Here is a 19,465-nt window from a genome sequence, read left to right as displayed (position 1 = left end):
TCCATATTGCCTCCTTTGCTGGCATTTTTCCATCACATTATATACTGCTCATTTCCATGGTTACGACCACCCTACAATCCAACAGCGGTGGCCGTGCTTGCACAGTATAGAAAAAAGCACCAGCCTACAGTATTTGCGCTCCCATGGTCCTGGCCACCAAAGAGGCCAGCGCTCTTTCCTATAGTGCGCAAGCACGGCCACCGCTGAAGGATTGCAGGGTGGACGTAACTATAGATACGGACAGGTAGGTGTATAATGTGATGGAAAAATGAATCCAGCCATGTACATGATAGATGCCACTTGCTGCAGTGACACAACCCCTTTAAGTCCATGGTACTTTTAGTTTTATAACAAATTTAAGAACATTTCTAAAATTCTGTTTTTATTTTTATTTTATTTTTATTATGGGGTTACTTAGTGCAAACTGATGGGGAAAACTATATATATATATTTAAAATATTTTAGCACAAGGCTTCAACATAAAATGTGAAAAAAGGGGAAAGGGTCTGAAGACTTTCTGAATGCCCTGTATGCGATGGGTTTTAATCTTACTGGGTTTCATGGTACAAATGGCAAAACACAATACATTTTTAAATCAAAATGCTGTCATTTCTGTACCCGAGGACAACAGCTAGTAGGGGGAATTTCCATATGTGACTTAGGGCTCATGCACACGACCGTTTTTCGGGTCCGCATCTGAGCCATAGTTTTTGAAGCTCGGATGCAGACCCATTCCCTTCAATGGGGCCGCAAAAGATGCGGACAGCACTCCGCAAAAAAACGGAACGGTTGTGTGCATGAGGCCTTACAGGGGCTGTCTCACTTCAGCAAGTGGCATTTATGGTGTAAATAAAGTTAACACAAGGCACTTACTAATGTATCGTGATTGTCCATATTGCCTCCTTTGTTGGCCTGCTTCATTTTTCCATCACATTATACACTGATCGTTTCCATGGTTACAACCGGCCTGAGATCCATCAGTGGCGGTCGTGCTTGCACACTATAGGAAAAAGCACCGGCCTCTCTGGTGGCCAGGACCATGGCTAGTGCTTTTTCCTATAATAAGCAAGCACGGCCACCACTGATGGATTGTAGGCTGGTCGTGAACCCTGGATATGAGCAGTGTATAATGGGATGGAAAAATGAATCCAGCCAGCAAAGGAGGCAATATGGCCAAACACAATACATTAGTAAGTGCCTTGAATTAACTTTCTCTACATGATAAATGCTATTTGCAGAAGTGAGACAACCCCTGTAAGTGCTGCACGATGTAACCTGCAGTATATAATGCGGTTTATTCACCATGTACACTTACCTGCGGAGGTGCAGGAATGCTGTGTAACACTGTTTGCGGAAAGCCTGGTACTGCTCGCTCTGGGTTCCTCCCATTCCTTCCACCATCTCTTTGTTCAGCTTCATAGGAGGAGGCAGAGGCTTGGGGTCTCTTCCCAAAATGTAACCAAAATCAATGTGAAATAATTTACCTGTAAATGGAATGAATCAGCAGTGACTACAATGCGAATGACATCCTTATATATTTTATCACAGATACTTGGTATACGGGGTAGCTTTGTCCTATTCATCAGGGATCTGGATGAACCTTGTGCACTCGGAGCAGTCCTGCGGGAAAAGGAGAGGCGCTTCCCCAAACTCTCCCCAAAAAGTTGAAAGTGACAACTGTCCGGAATGTCTTTGCATGCTGCGGCATTACGGAGGGGAATGTGCCCCCTATATGTTTGCTATTACTGGTTAAAACCAGATAGTGAAACATTCTTTGTTCTTCTATTTTCTGCACAAGATTATGGGGTCCGCCATTTTACCCGAGCTGCTGTTAACAGCAATTAAAGAGCATCAATCATCAAGATCAACCATATTAAACCAAATGCCTGGCAGGGTTGATACCAATGAGTAAAACGATGCCTTAATTATTCATCTCCTTTGCACCATCCCTGAAATGCAGCACGGGGTGGGTCCAAGCCCCTTGGAGCACCACAGCTCCTTTGCCCTGTACATGAATGAGTTTTTAGGAAAATGGGGGCGTTGCCGCTAGACCTAGAGGCTCCGCTCTCTCTGCACCTGCCTCGCCCTCTCCACTTTGATTGACAGGACCAGGCAGTGAAAACATGATCACACCTGGTCCTGTCAATCAAAGTGGAGAGGGCGGGGCAGGTGCAGAGAGAGCGGAGCCTCTAGGTGTAACGGCGACGCCCTCGTTGCTCCTAGAAGCTCATTTGCATATATGAAAACATAATTTGTCTCACCAATGTGGGCACATATGAACATGGGACCAACACATATGCCTTCAGCTGCCAAGTGCACATGTAACAGGTCAGTCAGTGTCATAGGGACAAAACTGCTGACAGATGCCCTTTAAACGGGTTCTGCAGTTTTTTTAAACTGATGATCTATCCTCTGGATAGATCATCAGCATCTGATCGGCCGGGGTCCAACACCCGGGACCCCCGCCGATCAGCTGTTTGAGATGCAGCGGCGCTGGCAGTAGTGGCGCAGCCTTCTCGCTGTTTACCGCAGGCCCAGTGGCGTCACGACTTTGTATCAATGGCCTGGGCGGGACTAAGTTCTGTTCACTTGAATGGAGCTTAGCTCTGCCCAGGCCATTGGATACTAGTCGTGACGCCACTGGGCCTGCGGTAAACAGCGAGAAGGCCGCGGCACTACTCCCAGCACTGCTGCATCTCAAACAGCTGATCGGCGGGGGTCCCGGGTGTCGGACCCCGGCCGATCAGATGCTGATGATCTATCCAGAGGATAGATCATCAGTTTAAAAAAACTGCAGAACCAGTTTAAGGGTGTTTTTCGAGCGTCACAACTCTTGACCTCACATTGGAATGAAGAGTTTCTGCCTCTTTATATCCTATTCAGATTACACTACCACTTAAAGGAGTTGTGGAGGATTAGAAAAACATGGCTGCTTTCTTCCAAAAACAGCACCAACCCTATAGAGCTCAGCTCTATTGTAGTCTGTGGGGTAGAACTGCAATGCCGCACACAACCAGTAGACAGGGGTGGTGCTGTTTTTGGAAGGAAGCAGCCATGTTTTTCTAATCCTAAAAACCCCTTTGAAAAAAGACAATCTTCGGCTCCATTGTAGTCAGTGGGACAGAGCTGCAATACCGCACACAACCTGTGGACAGGGGTGGAGATGTTTTTGGAAGTAAGCCGTTTTTCTAGACAACCCCTTTAAAAAAAAAGACAATATACTGAGCAGTAGGGGAGAACAGACCTTTGCCTCCTGTACCTGTCACACAGATTTAACAGGTTCCTCCACCAGAGACGCTTGGCACATACAAACCCCAATGTACACAGCCATGTCGCCGCGGCCGCCAAAAGTTACTCCCCGGAGTCGGTGACTAAGCTATAGTTGTCTGTCTCAGTATTTTCAAATGTCACCGCCATCAAGTGGAAATTGACAGCGATTCCGAGGTCCTGTGTCACCGTCACTCTTCTGTATCCAAATGTGTTCTCAGAGAGACATTTATCTGACAGGACGGCGCGCTGTGTAATTCATGGCTGCTCTCCCAGGAAACACACTCAGAGTGCAGGAAAACGCTGCTCCACACACAGCAGAGCAGAGACCCAGCGAGGGCGCAAAGGGTGGTGAAGAGCTCGCGTCTGAATTTGGAGATTTATAATGGTGGAGTCGCCTTAGCTTGGCCTGTCAGGAGGAGAGATGCTTATGTCAGGTTTAATGCATGTGTCTGTGCTGGCCTAATGTGGGTAAACCACGTGACGGTGCCACCTTGAGAGATATGGTGAGCGGCTGCCGGTGTCCACTGTTTATATACCGACACCATGGGGGCCTGGAGTGGGAAGCTGCGGTAAGAAATTAGAAGGTTTAAGTACATCCATACTAGTACACGTCAGTTTAAGCCATTTTAGACTTATAGTAGTATATTCCTTGTACATAGGAGCAGTATTATATTAGCTATATCCTTGTACATAGGGGGCAGTATTATTGTAGTTATATTTTTGGACAAAGAAGGCAGTATTATAGTAGTTATATTCTTGTACATAGGAGCAGTATTATAGTAGTTATATTCTTGTACATAGGGGGCAGTATTATAGTAGTTATATTCTTGTACATAGGAGCAGTATTATAGTAGTTATATTCTTGTACATAGGAGCAGTATTATAGTATCTCAAGTCACTGCTTGAGAAAGATCCCAGGAAGAGGATCGAAACGTCGCTGTCTGGTGAATAAAAGTTATTCCTGATTTTACGCCTTGGATGTGCCGTGGAATTTTTCCTGTTAACTATTTCAAGGGGGATCGCCTTCACAGCCGCTGGCACTTGCTGATACTTGTATACAGCAGTGCCGCTCCTACTCTTCTTATTTTTTGCCAGCAGTATTATAGTAGTTATATTCTTGTACATAGAAGCAGTATTATAGTAGTTATATTCTTGTACATAGGAGCAGTATTATAGTAGTTATATTCTTGTACATAGGAGCAGTATTATAGTAGCTATATTCTTGTACATAGGAGGCAGTATTATAGTAGTTATATTCTTGTACATAGAAGCAGTATTATAGTAGTTATATTCTTGTACATAGGAGCAGTATTATAGTAGTTATATTCTTGTACATAGAAGCAGTATTATAGTAGTTATATTCTTGGACATAGGAGGCAGTATTATAGTAGTTATATTCTTGTACATAGGAGCAGTATTATAGTAGCTATATTCTTGTACGTAGGGGGCAGTATTATAGTAGTTAAATTGTATATATGAATCAGTATTATAGTAGTTATATTCTTGTACATAGGAGCAGTATTATAGCAATTATATTCATGTACACAGAAGGCAGTATTATAATAGATTTATGCTTGTATTTAAGGGCAGTATTAGGGTTAGTAATTATATTCTTGCACATAAGGGACACTATTATAGCAGCTATATTCTTGTACAGAGGGGCAGTGTTACAGTAACTATATTTTTGTGCATAGGAGAAAAATTATAGTAGTTATATTTTTGTATACAGGGAGTAGTATTATAGTAGGTATAATCATATACATAGGGACAGTATTATTGGTAGTTATATTCTTGTATACAGAGTGCAGTGTTAAATTGAAGCAGTTAATATATATTCGTGTACAAAAGCAGCAGTGTACCTGCACTTATCAGTTCACATGTAAGTTAAGATAAAAGCCATGAAACTCCATCTCAGAAAATTACCATTACTTTCAATGTAATGGTTTGTAACATAGAAAACATCATTATTATGCGGTAAGACATATGATCTATAAAGTACAAATATAATGTCTCACGCACAGCTCAGGATGTGCTAGCTGGAAATAAATGTGCAATGTCTCCATGAATATGTACGGCCTGATATTTTCTTTTCCTTTTAATAAGCATAGGGTAAAAGAGCTACAGTTGCTGCCCATATAATAATACAGTATTTCCTAAGCATCATAAATCCACAGCTTATCTGAAATAAGGCACTGGAATGACATCAGTGAAAAACCTTCTATGATGTATGATGTAGATCACAGATCTCTATTAAATGAGAAGCGGAGCTAGAAATAGGGTCTCCGTGCGCTAGCCTCCACTATAGATCACAGTGTGCGGGGCTCCACACAAATAATCCTTTGCTTGTGGTATATACAGCCATGTTTGTGCTGCTAATATTTTATAATATTAAATTATTAAAAGAGGACCCGTCACCTCTCTGGACATATCGGTTTTAATACATCCTTAAATTCCCCATCTGGTAAGTTGTCCATTGATTCATAAATTTCTAGGAGGAATAACAGCAGAATGGCACTATGGAGAATTCTAAGATAGGATGATCCAGAATTGTTACATCATAAGAAATACAAGCATTTACTAAAACAGGCATGTCAGACAAGGTGACAGGTCCTCTTTAAAGAGGACCTCTCATCGCTCCTGACACGCCTGTGTTAATAGCTCTATGCATTAACAATTCTAGAACATCTAGTCTTATGTCTCTATGTTGTGCCGTTCCTTTTTTATTTCTACTAGAAGTTATGAATGAATTGCTAGCAGTCTGCAGTAAGGGTACAGAGGGGAGGTAACCAGTTGGGGGCGTGTACCTGCACAGACTTACTCTATCCAATCAGTGCTGCCATTTTCAGACTGTGCAGGTACACGCCCCCAAACTTGTTACCTCCCCTCTGTACCTGCAGACTGCTAGTAGGGATGAGCGAACTTGTGTTTCAAGTTCGGCGTACAAGGTGCGGGTTGTCTAGTAACTCTGTTATGGATTGTGCTACCACAGCTTATGGTCCGTGGCAGTGGAATCCATAACGGAAATCTTAGATAACCCGAACCGTGTACGCCGAACTTGAAACACAAGTTGACTCATCCCTACTAGCAGTCTGCAGGTACAGAGGGGAGGTAACAAGTTTGAGGGGTTGTACCTTCACAGTCTGAAAATGGCCGCACTGATTGGATAAAGTGAGTCCGTGTAGGTACACCCCCCCAACTGGTTACCGCCCCTCTGTACCCTTACTGCAGACTGCTAGCAATTCATCCATAACTTCAAGTAGAAAAACTAAAGGAACAGCACAACATAGAGCCATAAGACTAGATGCTCCAGAATTGCTATTACATGGGGAATACATGAAACTACTAACACAGGCGTGTCAGGAGCGGTGAGAGGTCCTCTACTGCCAAAAGTTATTTTAGAATTAAAGAAGCTGCACTCACTGGAGAAGCAGCATACATGCTTGACCACTACGCCACTCAAATTCCAACCACCGCAGTTGTGGAAAAAAACGGGACTGGTAACCTAGATCTAGCAAAAGGTCGGGGTCCCAGCAGTCAGACACTGATCAATCTAACAATTAGGGCTCATGCACACAAATGTATTTTTCATCCGCATTCGATACGCATTTTTTGCGGGTTGGATTGCGGACCCATTCACTTTAATGGGGCTGCAAAAGATGCGGACATCGGACCCTGGGGCTCCACTGTATAGCGGCTGTCCTTGGTATTGCAGCCCAGGCTCATTCACTTGATGGGACTGAGCTGCAAATGGGTTATGTGACCCGATTAATGTGCCGTCACTGGCCTAGGAAGAGGTCGCAGTGCTCTTTTAAACAGCTGACTGGTGAGGGATGGCAGGAGCCGGACCTCCACCAATCAGATATTGACCAGCCATCAATACTGAACAGTGGGAAAAAACCCTTTGAAGAGAGTGGATGCTCACAGCCACACGGTCCTCCCAGTACCTGCCTGACACTGATCCGTAACACAGGACACATTGCTGGAGTCAGAGGAGGCGAGTAAGCAAACACATTATCATGTATTAAAGAGATTCTCTGGGCTTTGGTGACCTGTGGAGATGCTCACTAGTTACCACTCTGTCATGTCACCAATTCTGCCATCTCCGCTGCACTCACGTGACCACCAAACGCCTGCATTTACAGTACGCAGCTGAACAGGAAGCCCACTACTCATCTGACCGGGTGCTCATGGGAGCACAATGGAGACAGTGGAATTGGTGAAGGGGTATAAGAACCGAGCAGACTATATCTTCCTCCGCAGGTCATCATAAAGGAGGATTTTCACCAAAGCCAGGAGAATCCCTTTTAGGGCTGCAGTAAATTTTAGAAATAGAGTATTCTATTGATCATTTTTTACGATTAATCAAATAATGTAATAAGAAAAAATGAATTAATAGACTGCTCTCTCCCACCCCCAGTGCCATAAGCTCCACTCCCCCAGTGCCATAAGCTCCACTCCCCCAGTGCCTTCGGCTCTCCCCACCCAATGCCAGCAGCTCCCCCCCCCCCTTGTGCTAGCAGCTCCCCCCCCCTTGTGCCAGCAGCTCTCCCCCCTTGTGCGAGCAAGTCCCCCCCCTTGTGCCAGCAGCTCTCCCCCCCTTGTGCCATCATCTACCCCTCTTGTTCCAGTAGCTCTCCCCCCCTTGTGCCATCATCCCCCCTTGTGCTAGCAGGCCCCCCCCTTGTGCTAGCAGCTCCCCCCCTTGTGCTAGCAGCTCCCCCCCCCTTGTGCCAGCAGCTCTCCCCCCTTGTGCCAGCAGCTCTCCCCCCTTGTGCCAGCAGCTCTCCCCCCTTGTGCCAGCAGCTCTCCCCCCTTGTGCTAGCAGCTCTCCCCCCTTGTGCCATCATCTACCCCCCTTGTCCCAGCAGCTCTCCGCCCCTTGCACCATCATCCCCCCTTGTGCCATCATCCCCCCTTGTGCTAGCAGCTCTCCACCCCTTGCACCATCACCCCCCCTTGTGCCATTATCTACCCCCCTTGTTCCAGCAGCTCCCCCCCCCCTGCTCCTCCTGACACCTGGAGTGCACAGCCTCATTGGATGCTATGACGCTGTGCACTCTGGGCGCCCAGCCTTAGTCGCACCATCAGTCGCAGGGGCGTCGCCGACACTCCATCGTTCCACGCTGCTCTCTGCCTGACGTCACATAGCGCGTCAGGTCACGACGTGCGTACATCAGGAGTTCAGTGCAGCGTGGTACCATGGACGTGCTATGGAGTGTCCGGGGGCCCCCTGCTGGAAAGGTGAGTATTTCAAGCGCAGCGGGAGACCACGGAGCGGGAGTAATAGCAAGCGCTTCACTCCGTGGTCACGTGACACAAACGAATCCCCGATGCAAAAAATTTGCATCAAGGATTTTTTTGTGTCGAATTACTCGATTTAGTCGAGTACTTGTTGCAGCCCTAATCCCTTTAATCTTCTCTTTTACCCTCGTCCACCATTTAAAGAAGCAATACCCTAGACCACTAAAGAATAAGATATTAAAGGCTATGTGCACCTATGGGGAAAAAATTTTATTATCGCATTGTACTCATTTTGAGCTAAAAATCTTTTTTTTTTTCGATTGGTCTTTATTTAAAAAAATATATAAATTAATTGCAGCTGCCAGTTTATCTAGCAGCAGGCTCTGAATTTTCACTCTGTTCCATCAGGCAGCTCAGCTGACAGCCCCTCAGCTCTCTGACCTGGTGAACACTCATTATAGCTCAGTTATTAACTTACTAATAATAAGTGTTTATGTGCTCTGGTAAATTACATATAAGGGTTATTAGATGACTGGCACAAGGTAAAGTGAAAAGTATGATTCGCACAGCTAGACAAACAGTTAACCCTTTGTAACAGAACGGCTCAATATTTATAATAAAGACCAATTGCAAAAAAAAGATTTTTAGCCCAAAATTGAGTAAAATGTAATCATGATAAAAAAATGTGCCTCCGAAGGTGTACATAGCCTTTAAGGGGTTATCCAAGACTATAAAATGCTCCCCCATATGCCAGGCCCCTCACAATGACTATACTTACCCGAGTCCCCACGCCGCTCCTGGTCCCCACACCGCCGCCGCTGCTTCTCCCCATGCGTGGATGAAAACATCCGGTGTCGGGGTGGAGAAGCCAATGTCAGACGGGGACGAGCCTCCCTAGCGTCACCCGCGATGTTAGGGAGTCTCGTCCCCGTCACCGCCTGCTCGTCCCCAACAACGGATGTTTTCATCCATGCACGGGGAGAGGCAGCAGCGGCGGTGCGGGGACCAGGAGCGGCGCAGGGAGTGGGGAGCCAGGTAAGTATATTCATTGTGAGGGGCCCAGCATATGGGGGAGCATTTTATAGTGTTGGATAACCCCTTTAAGCCCTTTTCTATCCTAGACCACTAAGCAATGAAGAAATACACTAAACCCTATTTCCAATGGACATATATCTCTAAAGGGTTCTCCCAATGTGACCTCCAGGGATGTAAGGTGGGTGCGTCTTATAGTACAAAAGGTACTGCAGTTCAAAGGCGCTTTTTAAGGGAACCTGTCTTCAGTTCATGGGCAGCATAAAACAGGTTCTCGTCATTTCTGCTCTTGTGTCGCATTGATACGGGTCATGTGACTTACGTCCCTGCTAATCGCTTAACGATACAGAGGTCTACAACCCCAAGCAGCTGAAGTATTCGGACTAATGAAACTTCAGCAGGTAATCGGGGGAGCTGGGGGGAGGATTGTGTAATAAAATTAAAAGCCGCTCGGCAGCCATTTGTTAGGTGGTGTAATGCGATCTCCGGGGACGAGTCCGACACACGACCGGATTAGCGACTGATTACGTTCTGCTGCTGTTTGTGTTGATGGAAGGGAGTTCTTCTCCTAAATGTAATTTCTTGTAATGTGTCAGATATATAGATAAAGTGCCTGCGAAGTGGAGGACGAGGAGAAGGTCACATTAATCACACGGACGCCTCTGCATTAACTTAACAAGGAATATTGAGAGGAACTACGAAGTAAAGTATCTCTGTATGGGAGATATTACAAGGAACATTTGGGCATTGAACCTTTCAGCAGGATGAATCCTACAAAAGCAAGCATACTGCCTAGTAGGGTTGATCCTGCTCATTAAAAGGATACCTGTCATGTGAAAATCGACTGTAGTGATCATGAGAAAAAGAAAAACACATATATTTGTATGCAAATTAGGGCTTCAGTGTCCCAGTCGGTAGGGCCGAGCCCCTCAAGTGCACCTCATCTTCTCAGCTTTCCAGTGCTGGCCACGGCCCTCGGTGCATGAAGCCCCTTCAGACACCACAGCTGATTTTCACAAAGCAGGTATCATTTGAATCAACTCAATCAGCCCTACCAGTAGCATGCCTGGTTCAATAAGGTTGATCCTGCTGACAGGTGGGCTCTAAAGAGGGGGCTCCAGAGGTGCGGCAGCATTACTTATGAGAATCAAGTTTATTTCTTATCAGAAATTCATCTAATCGTTTAAACTCAGTTTTATGAACAGCAGCCCCGCATAACGTCATCTCCTTTATACGTAAGACTTCTGGGTGCACGGATGGAATGCTAGGACTACAGTGAAGACTGACAAATCAACATCTGTGAGAGAGAGACAGATAGATAGATAAATAGATAGATAGATAGATAGATAGATAGATAGATACAGAGATAGATAGATAGATAGATAGATAGAAACAGATATGAGATAGATACAGAGATAGATAGATAATAGATAATAAAAAGATAGAAACAGATATGAGATAGATGACGGATGGATAGAAGATAGAGAGAGAGATAGATAGAGAGAGAGATAGATAGATAGATAGATAGATAGAGAGATGGATAGATACAGAGATGGATGGATGGATAGATGGATAGATAGATAGATAGATACTAGATGATAGATAGATAGATAGATAGATAGATAGATAGATAGATAGATACATACATACAGAGATGGATGGATGGATAGATAGATACAGAGATGGATGGATGGATAGATAGATACAGAGATAGATAGATGATAGATAGATACAGAGATAGATAGATACAGAGATGGATGGATAGATACAGAGATAGATAGATAATGCAGCTGTAAACATCCTGATACAGAACTTTCCCCCCGCAGAATCCGTACAGAAGTATATATATATATATATCAGTACACGGACCATCCGCAGGTAATTAGCACTCACCCATTCGCTCTCTCCGGTGAGACGGGAAGGAGGGCACGCTTGGTATACAGAGGGTGACACGCCATGCGTGACATTTTATAGAGCGTGGATATTTAATCTAACATTTCTGCACAATGTGATTATCTATCTCCAGACTCAATTTATGCTTCAAATAGTTGGAAGCCAAAAAAACAAGCAATTTAATAAACAAAACATCTTCCCGGCGACGACGCGTCTTGTGGAAAACGAGAAAACAAAAGAATATTGTTTGCATGCTGAGGGTCTGCGTGGGACTAGGTGGACTGGCAGTGCCCTCTGCTGGCCTCCTGGAGAAGAGCAATCAGCTCAGGCCATTTTTCCACCTAGCAACAAGAGCAAGCCTTCTGTTTACTGAAATAAATCGGCCATTTGCAGACATACAATTCATGGCAGACACGGAAAATGATGCCGCTTGCAATCGGTTAGATTAAACGGTAATTGTATTTAATGCAGCCTGCACCGTGCACAAAAATCATGTATTCCAATCTAGAATGGAAAAGGAAATGCAAGCAGAAAAGAAGTGGGATTTACTTCCTGTCGTTTCTCTATCAACACGAGTCGCACAGTTCTCAATCCACCACCAATTAATTTACAAAACCTCCAAAATGCTGTGTGCTATTGAAGGGCATCTGTCAGCAGTTTTGTACCTATGACACTGGGGCACTCAATATCTGGTAATACACGGAACGGCACAGTTCGATAATAATATGTCCTTTTATTTATTTTTTAAACTAATAGAAAATCAATAAAAAAATCATTAAAACCGTAGAGCAATAAAACCGTAGAGCAATAAAACCATCAAGCCTGATACATTCTGATCCCAAGTCTGCAAATGTTCAAAATGCTATATGGTTTGTATAGACCTCTAGCCCCAGGGGTACTGCAATCATATGGGTTCAGCTGGACACAATATAGGATTTCATGCATCAATCCTATCTTTTTCCTACGGTGTTGGTGGCACCACGAGGTGTGCACCAGTTTGTCCAAATTCTGGTTTTTGGGTTGAGCCGCCACCTTTTCTCTACCATTTACCTATGACACTGGCTGACCTGTTACATGTGCGCTTGGCAGCTGAAGGCATCTGTGTTGGTCCACATTGCTAAGAAAAATTATGTTTAATTATATGCAAATGAGCCTCTAGGAGCAACGGGGGCGTTGCCATTACACCTAGAGGCGCCGCTCTCTCTGCAACTGCCGCGCCCTCTGCACTTTGATTGACAGGGCCAAGTGTGATCATGTTTACGCTACATGGCCTGTCAGTCAAAGTGCAGGTATAGAGAGAGCCGAGCCTCTAGGTGTAATGACAACGCCCCCGTTGCTCCTAAAGGCTCATTTGCATATATTAAAACATCATATTTCTCAGCAATGCGGGCACATGTGAACATAGGACCAACACAGATGCCTTCAGCGTAACAGGTCAGCCAGTGTCATAGGGACAAAACTGCTGACAGATGCCTTTTAACCAAGATGTCTTTGGTAGGGGCACAGGACCCAAGATTAACGGGGTTATCTCATCAAAGACAACCCCTCAGGTAAACGGCTGATTTTGTCAGTGGAAGCTGTGGTCTTAGCCAGGCATCATCCCTGCAGCACCCGATGAAGGGGGAAAGTAGTATTACATGGCAGCAAATCAGATCAATGGCCGTCCATGCAACACAAGGATGGACCAAGTCCTCCAAGATGGCAGCCACTCTTTCTTTAAGCTCACTTACAGGGGTCCAGAGCACAAGATTCTTCTATGACATTCTTATGCACTACCAGCACATACAAACAGTGCTTGTCTTGAAGGTGTTAATTCCAAGATTCAAGAAAAAATTTAAATCAGACATCATATAGTAAATGACAACCTCTTTCTAACAAAGCTAGAACCAGCCCTGTACCTCACATGGATCCAGAGATCTCCCCATTCATTGGTCTACAGGGTGGGCCATTTATATGGATACACCTTAATAAAATGGGAATGGTTGGTGATAATAACTTCCTGTTTGTGGTACATTAGTATATGTGTGGGGGGAAACTTTTGAAGATGGGTGGTGACCATGGCGGCCATTTTGAAGTCGGCCATTTTGAATCCAACTTTTGTTTTTTCAAGAGGAAGAGGGTCATGTGACACATCAAACTTATTGGGAATTTCACAAGAAAAACAATGGTGTGCTTGGTTTTAACGTAACTTTATTCTTTCATGAGTTATTTACAAGTTTCTGACCACTTATAAAATGTGTTCAATGTGCTGCCCATTGTGTTGGATTGTCAATGCAACCCTCTTCTCCCACTCTTCACAGACCGATAGCAACACCGCAGGAGAAATGCTAGCACAGGCTTCCAGTATCCGTAGTTTCAGGTGCTGCACATCTCGTATCTTCACAGCATATGCCCCCTTAGCTGTGATAGGGAGAGCATGGACACACACCCTTAGCTGTGATAGGGAGAGCATGGACACACCCCCTTAGCCAAATCATGGACCCACCCCTTAGCGGTGATAGTGAAAACATTGACACCCCCCCTAGCTGTGATAGGGAGAGCATTGACACATTCCCTTAGCTGTGATAGGGAGAGCATGGACACACCCCCTTAGCTGTGATAGGGAGACCATTGACACACCCCCTTAGCTGTGATAGGGAGAGCATTGACACATCCCTTAGCTGTGATAGGGAGAGCATTGACACACCCCCTTAGCTGTGATAGGGAGAGCATTGACACACCCCCTTAGCTGTGATAGGGAGAGCATTGACACATTCCCCTTAGCTGTGATAGGGAGAGCATTGACACACCCCCTTAGCTGTGATAGGGAGAGCATTGACACACCCCCTTAGCTGTGATAGGGAGAGCATTGACACACCCCCTTAGCTGTGATAGGGAGAGCATTGACACATTCCCTTAGCTGTGATAGGGAGAGCATTGACACACCCCCTTAGCTGTGATCGGGAGAGCATTGACACATTCCCGTAGCTGTGATAGGGAGAGCATGGACACACACCCTTAGCTGCAGCAGAAAAGACACTCCCCTTGAGCTGCCAGCTTGATATACATCTAGCAGAGCAATGAATATGGAGATCTCTGGATCCATGTGAGGTACAGGGCTGGTTCCAGCTTTGTTTGAAAGAGGTTGTCATGTGCTATATGATGTCCGATTTTCATTTTTTACATTAGTCATTAGATCACCCCTTTAAGTATTCAGAGCCAGGATATACAAGAGAAATAAAGGTATGGAGCAGTTGAGAGCCAAGTTGAGAGAGTTGGGGACCAAAGTCACGATGGGGCGAAGTGGACCTATGAGAAGGAGGGGATTAGCTAAAGAAAAGGAAGTGGAGGAGATAAAAAAGGCAATGTGTTAAGGAGTTGTGGAACGTAAAGACTATGGAAACCTTTGCAGCAATCTTTTGTATTATTGAAGGCTACTTACAATATTTTGGCTAAAAAGTATTTTTCCACATTTTCAGTTTGTCTTTTACAGCCTCCTGGTTTCACAAACTCTGCAGACTATTTCTTCTTCTTCTTCTGCCAGAGAGCTGCTTGTACCTGTGGCCCTTATCTCTTCACTCCTGTCAGCTCATAAATACTAATTTTAGCTAAAGTCTCATTAAGTGTTTAGGAGCGGTTAGGAGTGAAGCAGCAGCTTCAGGGAGAAGAACAGTTGGCAATCAGTGACTCCTGAAATAAGTAAACTGCATTAATATAAATGGCCTTAGAGATGTCCATAGTCTTTAGGCTGTTTTTGTGTGTGCATGTTTATGATGGAGTTGAGAGTAATATCTGTTTGAGAACAGCTATCTCAGCTGCCTGGTGACCTTCAGAAAGAGGGGCTAGAAAAAAGGAACACGAGTTAAAAAGCTACAAGGAGAACACGGTAAGGAGCTGTGCACAACAGGAGGAATATCTGAGGAGCTTATAAGAAGATGAGAACCACAGGAGGTAACCATGGAGCAGGAATCAAGGAGATGTGGACCTGAGCAACAGAAGCTAAAAATATCATGTCTATCCCCACAGACCATTACCTGTATACAGCACAGAGGCCAGTGCTGTAGGATGAAATGTCATTCTGTTGCACTGGCTTCACAGCTGGATTCTGGAGCGTAGGAGACATAGTAGGACGCAGAGCAGAGCACCCTACAGCATGGACCATGGCCTTTGCGTAGATATTTTACTTCCCTTGAACGCCAAAATAAAACTGCCTACTGTTTTTTCCATATACAGCTGCTGTTCCACGCTTCCAGGTATGTATTGTCGCCATTATACGAACCTCAGTATTATTCGGACACAGCAAGATTATATATCCCCAAGCATTTCTGCAGGAAATAACAGCATGCAGAGCTATAGCCTGTGTCTAAAGCAGGAGAGGTCAGAGTATTGAGAGAAAGGAGGGGAAGGGAGCAGATTCAGAGGGGACACCCACTGAGCTCTGAACCCGCAGCTCCACAAGCAGGTCTGCACAGGAGAGAACTTGGTAAATCTATCCTGTGGAGAAAGGGGCCCCCGAATAATAGTGTCACTTTAAATATAAAGAGAAACAGCAAAGCCAAATAATCCCCATACCCTGGACGCTTAATGCAGAAACCAATGGAAAAGAAGAAAATTTTTAAAATCAGACCTGTTTTGGTCAGCAATAGGTTGTCCAGATGTCTGTCTCCAACACCGAGGATGTACGTAATGACGCAGTATCCGGCTGCAAGGGAGAATGTGATGCCATGAGGAAATTGAGGTACAGCACGAGCAACTTTCCCAATAGGAGAAGACGCCCACAATGACATAATGTAAAAAGGTGAGCACCCGACAGTCATCAACACTAATATGGCCAGAAGTATGCGGACTTCCTCTCGACCTCCCTAATCACTGAATTTAGGTGTTTTAGCCACAAGCATTGCAAAAAGATGCACTGAATTAAAGGGTATCTATCATTTTTGTGATATACCGTACTTTATTAGATAAAATCTGTACGTTTCATAAAAAAATAAAAATTTCTTCGAAGTTGTTCCTTATTTCCCTTAGCAATAATATTTCCCTCTCAATAATAAAAACCTGTCTTCACTGCACAGTACGTCGCAGTACTGTACACTGTACACGCTCCCGGAGTCAGCCTGACTTTAGCCTCTCCTCCTACAGGGAAGGAATAAAACTGTCCTTCATCACTTCCACTACACGCTAGGTGGAAGAAAAAAAAAGACTAAGCACACAGCTATGTAATCACCAAACATTGGTAGTAGTAGGATCACCACGCACAATGCCAAACTTCGGCTGAAGTGGTGTAAAGCACGTCGTGGTCGGACTCTGGAGTGATGAACCACCTCTCTCAGATGGATGTATCTGGGTTTTGCAGATGCCTGGAGAACACTATCTACTGGAATGCAGCCAGCTGAAAAATTAGGCAGAGGAGAAGTAATGGTCTAGAGAAAGGTTTGGCCATTTTCTACTACAGCATACAAAGATATTTTTGATAACTGTTGATACCAGCTCTATGACAAGAGTTTGGGGAAGGCTCTTTCCTGTGCTGGAATGACTGTGACCCAGGAGCGTAGCTATAAGGGGTGCAGAGGCACAGTCACTACCAGGCCCAGAAGCCTGAGGGGCCTAAAAGACCCTTGTGCCACATAAAAAGACACTGGTATTACAGAAAGTGCATGCTGGTCAAGTTATATCTATGGCTGGAGGGAAAGGGGTTAGGTCAAGAATTTGGCATTGGGGGGGGGGGGGAGAGATGCCATTTTAATTTTTGCCTTGGGCAGCAGGACGGCTACTTGCATCCCTGCCTCTGGCTACAAAGCACTGAAGGAGGGGGGGCCCAAGCTGAACTCTTGCACCAGGGCCCAAGAGCCTTTAGCTACGCCCCTGCTGTGACCCTCTTTCAATATGAGCTTCAGAAACACATTATGTGACGAGTTCGGTGGAGGAACTCAAGTGGCTTCCCAGAGATCTCAAACGCAGCCATCACTTTGGGATGCATTTGTGAGCGACACTGTCTTGTCCGACATCAGCGTCGAGCCTCACAAAGGCTTCTCCAAAACCAACTCCATAGGATGTCCAATAGGTTCATGGTGTGGGGGATCAGGTGTACGAATACTTCTGGCCAAACAGTCTAGCTTTTGGATCATCCACCATTGGTTAGTAAATGAAGAGGTGACATTACTGCACTTACACCTGTACATGAGGCACGCTGACTGTTACACCAGGTACACAGCACGCAAAGAATTTTATTGTAATACAGTTTTGCACGGGATATGAAAGTGTTTAGAGCCTTTGGCACTAGAGCTTTTGCAAAACTACAAGCCCCACCATGCCTCGCAGGACATTTTATCATGTAAACTATATTTTTCTATTCAATTTTTTTTATCCATAAAACTTACCACAGCTTTTTACATAGGTGTCCATGACCTCTGCACTAATTCCATATGGACCTTTGTCACTTGGGGCATGCTTTCTGAAAAAGTTCTTAAGAAAGACAAACACACAGATCATTAAATGTAAGTGACAGTAACATATCTGTTAGAAACGATTCAGTATTTAAAGCAGGACTGTGGAGACGGAGTCATGGAGTTGTAGTCAAGATGGCTTAAAGGGATTCTGCCACCTCTTTTTACCCTATAGAGCTGTGGACATGCACGGCTAGATAGCCGCTAGCATGTCCGCAATATACCTGTCCCATAGCGCTGTGTCCTTTTATTGTGTTTAAAAAAAGATTTTTATAGATATGTAAATCAGCCTGATAAGGAGCACAAGGGGCTGTACTAACCGTTCTGGAGCCCAGCCACGCCCCCTGTGAAGGAGCCCAGCACCGCCTGTATCCACAAATCTCCTCCTTGCGCAGTGCCGGCAGAGTGTTCCTTCCCTGTGCTGGCATCAGCCTCAGGGAAGGAACTGCGCATGCGCGAGTTTGCGCATGGCGAGATTGCGGCAATCTGACTTCGTGAGCAAGTAGGAGATTCCTGGATACAGGCGGTGCTATGCTCCTTCACAGGGGGGCGTGGCTGGGCTCCAGATCGGTTAGTGCAGCCCCTTGGTCACCTTACCAGGCTGATTTACATATATATAAAATCCTTTTTTACACTCAATAAAACCACTCAGAGATATGGGACAGGTATATTGCCGACATGCTAGCAGCGATCTAGCCGTGCATGTCCGCATCTCTATAGGGTAAAAAGAAGTGACAGATCCCTTTAAGGGTGGAGTCGGAGTTGGTAGAAATGTACCGACTCCAGCTTAAAGAGAATGTTATCCATTCAGGGCCCTTATTTATCAAAATCAGTGTTAAGAAGGGTTCTAGTGGTGATAGATTACCAGTCCTCCCCTTCCCTATGTTTTCTCCTGTCCTTATACTATAAACAGCGATTAGGAGGGTGTTCTAGTAGTGATAGATAATCAGTTCTCACCTCTCCTGTGTTCTCCCCTGTACCCTATATTAGGCATCTTCATGCTGCTCTATTACAATGCCTACAACTATGCAGCACATGCTCAGTAGTGAAGATCAGAGGAGGAAGTTGACAACATTTTTGGCAGTTTATGAAGGAGCCAGAGTCAGTACTTTGGCTTACCGACTCCACAGCCCCGGTTACTGATACCCTGCCCTAAGCATAAGTCATCTATATTCAATCAGTGAGGGCCTGACACCAAACACCCTCACCTATCAGGAGTTCATGTACACGAATATAACTACTATAATACTGCTCCTATGTACAAGAATATAACTACTATAATACTGCTCCTATGTACAAGAATAGAACTACTATAATACTGCCTCCTATGTACAAGAATACAGCTGCTATAATACTGCCTCCTAATGTACAAGACTATAACTACTATAATACTGCTCCTATGTACAAGAATATAACTACTATAATACTGCCTCCTATGTACAAGAATATAACTACTATAATACTGCCTCCTATGTACAAGAATACAGCTGCTATAATACTGCCTCCTAATGTACAAGACTATAACTACTATAATACTGCCTCCTATGTACAGGAATATAACTACTATAATACTGCTCCTGTGTACAAGAATATAACTACTATAATAC

General features: G+C 44.7%; 1 protein-coding gene across 2 annotated transcripts in view; it reads right to left on the bottom strand.

Moving 5' to 3' along the window:
- The window catches only part of PIK3C3 (phosphatidylinositol 3-kinase catalytic subunit type 3), a 177,106-nt gene that overhangs the window by 58,406 nt on the left and 99,235 nt on the right, over positions 1-19,465 (bottom strand). For both annotated transcript variants that reach the window (XM_044276294.1, XM_044276295.1), the window contains 3 exons: positions 17,793-17,877; positions 16,043-16,117; positions 1,316-1,484 (listed from right to left, as the gene is read on the bottom strand). In XM_044276294.1, coding sequence (XP_044132229.1) covers positions 1,316-1,484; positions 16,043-16,117; positions 17,793-17,877 — 329 coding nt within the window. The remainder of the gene's footprint in view (positions 1-1,315; positions 1,485-16,042; positions 16,118-17,792; positions 17,878-19,465) is intronic.

Source organism: Bufo gargarizans, chromosome 1, assembly GCF_014858855.1.
Source record: "Bufo gargarizans isolate SCDJY-AF-19 chromosome 1, ASM1485885v1, whole genome shotgun sequence".
Lineage (NCBI taxonomy): Eukaryota > Metazoa > Chordata > Amphibia > Anura > Bufonidae > Bufo > Bufo gargarizans.
Note: the sequence above shows the minus strand (reverse complement) of the source record. Positions and strands in the feature narration are given on the sequence as shown.